This window comes from Neovison vison, chromosome 6 (genome assembly GCF_020171115.1).
Source record: "Neovison vison isolate M4711 chromosome 6, ASM_NN_V1, whole genome shotgun sequence".
Lineage (NCBI taxonomy): Eukaryota > Metazoa > Chordata > Mammalia > Carnivora > Mustelidae > Neogale > Neogale vison.
In genome coordinates this window covers 223,398,140-223,406,798 of record NC_058096.1, presented here as the reverse complement: position 1 = coordinate 223,406,798, position 8,659 = coordinate 223,398,140, and the positions used below count along the sequence as shown (strand labels likewise).

Genomic DNA, 8,659 nt, shown 5'->3' with positions numbered 1-8,659 from the left:
GCGGACCACCACCCTCCCAGGAGGCACAGGCCTCCGGCACCGGGGGCCGCAGGCTCCCTACCCCTCCATCACCACCCAACCAGTAGCCTCGAGGGGTGGGACTCTGGTTGGGACCCAAACGCCCCTCCTCTTCCACAGGGACAGTGACCAGAGCCCTGCATTTGTCCCCCACTGGGCCCTGGAAGGCATGCGTGAGCCACAAAGGAAGAGGAACCCGACAATTTTAAATCTTTAATTTGTTTTCACGTTTTTCCTTCTTTTTGCTTCCAAAAGGAAAGGAGAGCGTAGCTCCGCGCCTGTACATCGTCCACGGCCCCTGGGCTGGGGCAGGTCCCGGCCCGGCCCCCAACGCCCGACCCCCAGCTGTCTCGGAGGACTGGGGTGCCCGGGGGGAGGGGGGTTCACATGCAGCCCCCGGGCCGGGGCGGGGGCGAGGTCCAGGCGCCGCCTTATTGCTGAAGTCCCGGCTCGGCTCAGGGCCCGGCTACACGCGCTGGCTGGGCAGCTCCTGGGATATGAAGCGGCGCAGGCGCTCCAAGTACTGGCTGTAGAGCTCGATGTCGTTGTGCCCGGCGCCCTCCACCCACAGCGGCTCCACGGCCTTGGGGCAGCGCTCATAGAGCGCCAGCCCGTGGGAGAAGTCGATTACTTCGTCCTCTGTGCCGTGGATGATGAGCACCGGTGACGTGATCTTGGACACCTTCTCGATGCTGTAGGGGAAGGCACCGCCAGGCTCTGAGCAGCGCCCCGCCCCGCAGAAGCCCCTCCCCTGATCCCCACCAGGCCGCCATCCCCATCCCCCCCTCTCACTTGGGGAACGCATCGAAGCAGTAGGTCTTCTTGGTGTCAGGGAAGGCAACGCGCATGCCCGAGGTGAGCGGCGAGTGCAGCACCACGGCGGCACACTCGTAGCGGGAGGCCAGGTCCACGGTGGGCACCGTGCCGATGCTCTGCCCGTACAGGACGATGCTGTCCGGGCTGATGCCGTACCTGGCGGGGAGGGGCGGGGGGGGCGGGGAGGGGCGGGGGGGGCGGGGAGGGGCGGGGGGGGCGGGGAGACGGCAGGATCAGCCACAGCCAGCAGCAGCTACAGCAAGCAGCACATCCCCCTCCTCCGCCCTGCCCTCCCAGGGCAGCCCCCCATTCTCCCTGCGTGGCTCTGGGCAAGGGGGTTGGACTCAGAGACAATCCCCCCCCACTCCCCAGCACTGTCTCTCAACAGCGAACAAGCTTACTCAGTAAGGAGGAAGGGCCTGGGCAGATGCGCAGATGGCTGGCGCAGCTGCAGCCCCACCCAGCACTAACCCTGTTTCAGCAACAGCATCAACCTGGATCACAGGCCTGGGGTGCTCCTGGTGAGGGCACCCACGCCATGCTTGGGGTTCGGGGGGACAGGGCAGGCGCTGAGGCCTCTCCTGCTCCCCCCGCCACTTGACCAGGGACACACCCAGTTCCTGAGAGCACAGGCAGGGGACCTGTCTTCCTCCCACCACCCCTCACCCATCCATGCCCTTCACCAGGAGAAGTCACGGTAGCTGTGTATCCTGATTTCACCAGCCAGTCTCCAGCCCCTCGCTGTGTGGCCCAGTTAGGGGCTCAGCACAACCCAGACGAACAGAAGTGGCGGCTCCTGTGTGTAGGTGGGCACCACATCCTGCATCCCGGTCCCAGCCCTTCCCCCTACCCTGCACCCACTCCCCCCAATGACTCCCCTAGCACCACACCCTACCCCAGCACAGCTGACCCGGCCCCAAGTCAGCTCCACAGCCTCCAAGCGCCCATTCCCATCTGCACGGGGACCCACCAACCACCCTCCCCGGGGAAGAGGCCTCCAGGATTCTCCCATAGACCTGGAGCCTGACACCCCAAGGGAAGGCCCCTCTGCATCTCACCTATGTAACTCCCCCAAGCAGCAAGACTCCACCTGTCTACCCAGGGGCCACCCCATCTGTCTCTGTCCTGGGAGGCAGCACTCCAGGTCACAGCTGCCTGGCCCCGGGCTTCAGGGACCCCATCTGGCCTTCGGCCCACCACCCTGACCACCGCTCCACAGCCAGCGCCCCGCACCACGGGAGGCACCACCACCCTGAGCAGCAGTCCGGTCCCAACCCTTGGACACCACCCGCTGAAACACATGACAGGCGGCAGGTGCAGCGACGGGTCTTCCGCAGCCCTCCCAGGCCCCCGGTCAACACCAGAGTCGAGCCTCCTGCCCTCCTGCTGACTCCTTCCGAGGGATCGGATCTCTGAGGACAGTGCCGGCAGCAGGACAGACGGTGGGACGGACACGGCTCAGAGCCCTTGCCCCAGAGCAGGCCGTGATCTGCCAGCCCCCACCCAGCCAGCAGGACCCCCAGCAGGAAGGGCTGAGGAAGCCGAGGGCAGCAAGTCCCTGCACCGTGCCGCCCAGAATGGGTCCCCTGTGCCAGGGTGGTACCAGGGAACCCCACTCCTGGGGCCTGCAGCCGGGACTGCCTGGTGCATCACTTCGGCAACCAGGGTCCCCAGCCTCCCCAGGGCAGGCTGACTTTGGTCCCTGCGGGAAGGGGGGGTACAAGGGGGGCTGGCAGGACTGAGAAAGGGAGCCCCGAGGAGGCAACAGGCAGGGCAGCGCCTCCAGGAGGACCAGAGGGAGTCAGGGCGGCCTCCTTCCGCAGGATTCTTTGGATTCTCAGACACCAGGTAAATAAGTGGGAAGGGGGCTGCCCGGGAGCTGGATGAACATGGTGGGGCTCCAGGGACGGAGGTATGGCCCCAACTTCAGCTGCCCTGAGGCAAGCACACAGGTTCGAGCTGGGGGCCCACACCCAGGGAGAACCTAGCCTCTGCCTGCTACCCTCCCACTGGCCTCCAGGGCTGTGCTAGACACCGAGCTGACAGAACCGTCTAGAACCTTCCAGAACCCTCCAGGTCCTGAGGAGCCCTACCCCCAAAAGGAGACCACAGCCACTGGCCACTCGTGCCTCACGGGCCGGCCCTCAGAACATGACAAAGCAGCCCCACTCTACCCTGAAAACCACATCTCCCCGGGCAGCCGGACTCTCCGGAGTCCTCGGGCAGCCTGTGGGCGTCCTCCCTGGCCACCCTCCAGCCACGCCCTGCGGGCGGAGCCTCCACTCCCCCAGGGACACCCCCAGCCCATCCACACCCCCTCCCGGCAAGGGGGTCCCAGAAGGAGAGAAGCGCCCGCCCCACCTGCCGCACGTCAAGCCGGCCTGTCACACCACGGGGACACCCTGTCGCCCAGCGTGGCCGCGGATGGCTCCATCTCACGAGGGCCCCCCTGCCAGGCCGGAGTCCCCAGGCGGCCACCCCCAGCCCAGCACGAAGCTCACCGCGTGCGCAGCGCCTGCCAGGCGGCGTCGATGTCTGCGTACAGGTTCTTCTCGGAGGGCTTGCCCGAGCTGGCGCCATAGCCCGAGTAGTCGTAGGAGAACACGTTGCAGCTGATGCGCGTGCCCAGGCCGATGTAGAAGCTGCTCATCTGGCCCAGGTCCACCGCGTTGCCGTGTGAGAAGAGAACCGTGTACCTGCGGCGGGGAGGGGGGCCGGGCAGCTCAGAGGGAAAGGGACAGGACACACCCCTCCTCCACCACAGACGAGAGTGTCCATGAGGGAGGCAGGCCGCCCCTTCCGGCTCCTCCTGGCTCTGGGTCTTGGGCAGGGGACAGCCGGCAGGGCCGCAGACGTGCCCTCTGTGCAGGGGAACCCCAGGGACCACTGATCACAGTCTCGGCATAGGGCGGGCCACGGCCCGGGCCCAGAAGGCATAGTGACTGCCGCGTCCCTCCGGGCGGTGGCTGTCTCTCCGCGGGATCCCTCCGTTTAGAGGCCTTCCACAGCCCGAGGTCGGCACGCACAGACGCCCGCTGCCTAGACCTGTCCGGAGAGTGAGACAGCGGCTTCTCCTCCCGGCAGCTGGCACCTGCCCTGGCCCCCACAAAGGAATAAAGCCGATCCCTACCCTCCCCACTCCCACAGAACGTGACCCCAGCACTCATGTCCGCCCTGCGAGGCTGCTGGCAGAGCAGGACCTGCCCCAGGTCACCGACAGGCTGGCTCCTGGCCAGCGGACTCAAGCCTTCTTCCTCCTGCACCCCTGGCCCCCAGCCTAGCTCAAAGGTAAACACTTGCCCTTTGAACTCCAATCCGGAGTCAGAACCCCGCCTGCCCTAAAGGCAGAAGCACCTGGAAGGCCCCACCTCTCTCCCACTACGGTACTCCCGGAAGAGCTGCACTTCCAGGCCCCAAGGACACCCTCGGCCCAAGGAGTCAGACCTGGCCAGAGCCACCTGCCAGGCTTCACGAGCCCGGCCCCAAAGCAAATGCCAAGGCCTCACTGAGGACCCAGCCCCCAGGAGCCCTTCCCAGAGCAGATGTGCGCCGAGACCCTGAAGCAGGCAGCTGCTGGCCAAGGAGGTGACAAGGTCACTCAGAACCGCCTCCCTGGGCCTCGGGCCACTCATCTGCAAGACAGGGCCTGCACCTGGAAGGACGGCCGGCGTGACGGTCCCGGTGGCCTTGGGTGGAGAGAGGCCCGCCCTCAGTGGAGGTCAGCCGCCGCCCTGCTGGCCAGAGCGTTCCCAGGGCGCCTGCCCCGCCAGACAGGCTCTCCCCGAGGCTCTGGCCGTGCGGCATGACCCCCCGCAGGAAACAAGAGGCCCGAGGACAGAGCACATCCTGCACCTGGAGCCTCCAGGTCCCCCTCGCTAGCTCCTTCCCCGCCCCCCAACGTGGCCCCAGACCCCCGGCACACGTGGCGACCGCGAGGCTCACCTGGCGCCGGGCACGCAGCGCACGTACATGCAGGAGATGCGGCTGCCCCGGCTGCTCTTGGTCAGGAAGACCTCGATGGTGTCCAGCTCGCGCTGGCCGTACTGGAAATCAGCACGCTCCATCAGGTGGAGCTTCCAGCGCCCAGGGGTGCCGGCAGAGGCCCGCAGGGTCCCCGAAGGGGCGGCCCCTGCTCCAGCAGGCCCTGGCTCGGGCTCGGGCACCAGCGAGTAGGTGGGCTCTGGCGGCAAGAAGGCGAGCTTGGCAGCAATGCGGCCAGGGCAGGGTGGGCAGCAGAAAAGGCAGCAGAGCTCGCTCACCGACAGGCCGTTCATGGCGGGCGTCGGGCCCCAGGGTGGGCCTCGCGTGGCAGGGGAGGGGTGGGGGTGCTCTGAGACGCGGGCAGGGGGGAGGGCAACCCCCGGCCACCGCCCCAGACAAGAGCCCCCTTAGGAGGCCGCAGCCCAGCCCCATCGTGGTCCAAGCCGAGCCCCTGGGAGCCTCGCAGACTTGCATCTCCACGTCGTGCAGAGGAAAACCCTGCAGGGGAGAAGTGAGAAATGGGGTTCCCTCGGGGTTGCGCCGGGAGGCGTGTGACCCAGTCTTATCCACACCAAGCCTCTTGGCTCCCTCCCAGTCCCATCCACCCTCTTCCGCCCAAATGCTCCACCCCCCCCACCCCAGGGGCCTGGGGGCCCAGCTCGTCCTCCAAAGGGACCAGGTACCTCCCAGGGGGCTTGGTGGGACCCAAAGCTGACGAGACCAGCGCTTGCTACGCCCTTCCTCAGCGTCCAGCCGCCAGCACTCGCCATGTGAGCCCCCACCTGTCAGCCCAGGGTCGGCCCGCAGGCTGTGCTGGGCCATCAGAGCCCTGGCTTACCCCAGCTGTCCCCACACAGCCCCTGCTCTGGGTCCACACATACGCTGTCACCCTCCCGACGCCTCTATCCCCACAGCCGGCCCAGACTCTCCCCCAGCCCAACTCTGTGCTCTCAAGGATTCATGTGCCACCCCTTGGTGACACAAGGTGGCCAAGGTGAGGACAGCCTGCTGCCTGGAGGGCCCTGGGAGTGTGCTCCAGAGGGCCAGGCCCCGGGGCAGGCCTGCACTGTCCAGAGGCAAGGGACATACAACAAACAAAGGCTCTGGTAACAAAAGCAGGATACATCCAGAGGCTGAGCTGGGACAATGGCTCTCCCCGTGCTGGGGCCAGGCTTGGGGGAGGGGCCCTGGGGCCTGAAGGAGTCTGGCTCTGGCACTACCAGCCCAGCTCTGGCAGCACAGGGCTGTGTGGCCTCAGGCAAGGCTCTCTCCCCGCCTGGGCCTCTGTGCCCTCCCTGACCAGCAAAGTCGCATCTCAGCTCCCAGGGGGAGTAGAGAACTAGGTAGCCGACCGGGGCTGGGGGGAGCAGAGACACCGGCCGCGCACGGTACAGACTTCAGCTTTGCCGCGGAGCAGACAGTCCCACACGGAGCCGCCAACGCAGGCACAGGAAGAAACCCAGAGGCTCGAGGAAGACCTCACCGCCCAGTAGGCCTTTCCCTCCAGACTGGGACAGAGAGAGAGGCACTCAGGAGTCCGCCGCAGTGGCAGAGCACCCCGGCGTGTGCCGTTCTGGGGCGCTGGCACTTGGGACACACAGACTCAGAGCAGAGCAGGCCACGGCGTCAGACACACCTGCTCCCCCCCAGACCCGTGTGACCTGCCACCACGGGCTGGAGACTGCCCAGATCCGCGGCACACGGGACCGGTGGGCGGGAGCTGGGAAAGCCACGGCGACCCTTAACTGGCAAAACTCCCGGGCAGGCCGCGCCCCGCACGTGCGAGTGCGTTTCAGAAGCAGGGCTCTGTGGTTCTCCCTCCCTGACGAGGAGAGTTCGCCCCCAGGACACCAACCAACAGGGAGAAACATTCTGGGTTGTGACGACGCGGGAAGGGTGCTCCCGGCACTGCTTGGGGGAGGCCAGGGATGCTGACAGACACACAACAGAGCACAGGATGCCCTCCCTTTGCCCAAAGAGGAATGACGTGTCCCCAGATGTCAGCCAGTCCACCCGGCCGTCTGCTTCGATACCAGTGAAAATCGGCGTGGAGAGGAAGGCCTGCTGGGAGCCAGGTGGGCAAGCAGGAGCCCCCCGGCCACTAAGGAAATGAAGGGGCACACCTTCATTCACCCGCTGCCCACGCCAGAAACACGGGGGTCATCCTTGACTCCTCCCTCCACCAGGGTCTGATGGGTCTTCTTCCAACCAACACCTGGTCCACCTGCCGCCACCTCTGGCGCGGGCTGCTGCGCTGTGCAGCTGCGGCCTGCTCCCCACCCCCACAGGGCTCTCCCAGCACACACCCGAGCACACCACTTCTCTGGAGGCCCCTGACCTCCCCTACTTTCAGGATAGAAACCCAATCCCTGGCACAGCCTGCCACAGGCTGACCCCCATGGCCTCCCTCACCGTGTTCCCCACTCCCCTGGCTCTCTCTAGACAAGCCAGAGTCCATGCAGCTGCCCTGCCAGGAACCCCTCCCCCAGTCTCACTAGATGGTCCTTGCCCCTTGTCCTGTCCACCCTTTGGATCCCCCTTCCAGCGCCCTCGGAGAGGCCTTCCGAAGCAGGGCAAGGCGCCCCACGCTCTGCGGGTCCAGGTCTGCCTCCACCGCACTCACCAGAAGTTGTATTTATGGTTTAGCCAACGCCCCCAGGGCAGTCGGAGGGCAGGACGGCTATCTGCTGCACCCGCAAACCCACTGGGCGAGTGACAGGAGGCGAAGACGAAAGGGGGAAGCTGCGGAGTCTGCCAGGCTTGACGGGGAGGTAGGACAGTCTCTTCTTGGGCCACGCATACCTGGGACCTCCCGCGTGCCACTTACGAGTGTCCCCGAGTAAGTCCTGAGAGCGGGCCTGGGCCGGGCGGTGCACACCCATGCTTCACTCACTGGGCGCAGGCCCCTGGCCCCCGCAGCTGGTCTACAGGTGCACCACTGAGCGCACTGCCCCCGGCGCCCGCCCCGCCAGGCCCCGCGGGAGGCTGGGGTTCTGAGGACCCACAAGGAACCCGGCAACTGCAGCATCTACGATGACCTACATAGGCGCGACGCCGACGGCACCTGGCCCAGCCAGTCGGGGCGGGAAAGGCGCCTGGAAGAAGGTGCGTCTGGAAGGGCAGACTGCGCGGCTGGGTGAGAGGGAACAGGGCAGCGCAAAACCCCAGGGGTGAGGGCGGGTCCCAGGAGCTGCTGGTCTCCTGCCTGAGTGGACACCGGTCCGAAGAGGCGACCAGAGGGGTCCCGGGGGGCGCCAGGGTTGGGTCGGGCGGCGCCCGTGAGCCGTGCGGCGGAGTTCGCGCTCCATCCCGGAGGAGTCCTGGGCCGAGCACCGACCCAGGGTGCGGGGCTGCGGTGTGTTCCCTGGCGGCAAGCGGAGGCCGGCAAGGCCACCCGGGTGCTCCAGACGGCCGGAAGACGCCTGCGAAGGGGCAGGCGAAGGGGCCCGGGAGACGTTCAGGAAGCAGGGCGCCGCCGCGGGCTGCTGCGGTGGGCCCGGGGTCAGGCTGCGGGGTCGGGCTGCGGGGTCGGGCGGTGGTCGGCGGCTGGCGGCCCGCGGCAGAGCTCTGCCGGCGTCGGAACGCTGGCCCGCGACGTCCGGCCTGATCCGCGGGTCCCACAGCCCGGCCCGCGGCCTCCCCGGGAGTGAGGAGTCGGGGACGTCCCACCCGGCTGTCCCGGCCTCGCGGGCAGGCCCCGCTCCCCAAACGGCTGCGGGCGGCACTGCGGTCGCCCCGCGCCGCCGCGCTCGCCCCTGCTGGGCACTCACCGCCGCGGCCCGCGCCCCCCGGCCCCGGGGCCGCGCTCCATGGCTCCCGGCCGCCCGCCCGTGCGTCCGTCGGT

General features: G+C 67.7%; 1 protein-coding gene across 1 annotated transcript; it reads right to left on the bottom strand.

The window, feature by feature from the left end:
• Positions 1 to 217: 217 nt before the first annotated feature.
• Positions 218 to 8,632, bottom strand: ABHD17A (abhydrolase domain containing 17A, depalmitoylase). The gene is made up of 5 exons (XM_044254653.1): positions 8,586 to 8,632; positions 4,777 to 5,313; positions 3,336 to 3,530; positions 811 to 990; positions 218 to 710 (listed from the first exon to the last, which is right to left on the bottom strand). The coding sequence occupies exons 2-5, from the start codon at positions 5,106 to 5,108 to the stop codon at positions 485 to 487; spliced, it is 933 nt and encodes a 310-aa protein (XP_044110588.1). The 5' UTR covers positions 5,109 to 5,313; positions 8,586 to 8,632; the 3' UTR covers positions 218 to 484.
• Positions 8,633 to 8,659: the final 27 nt, after the last annotated feature.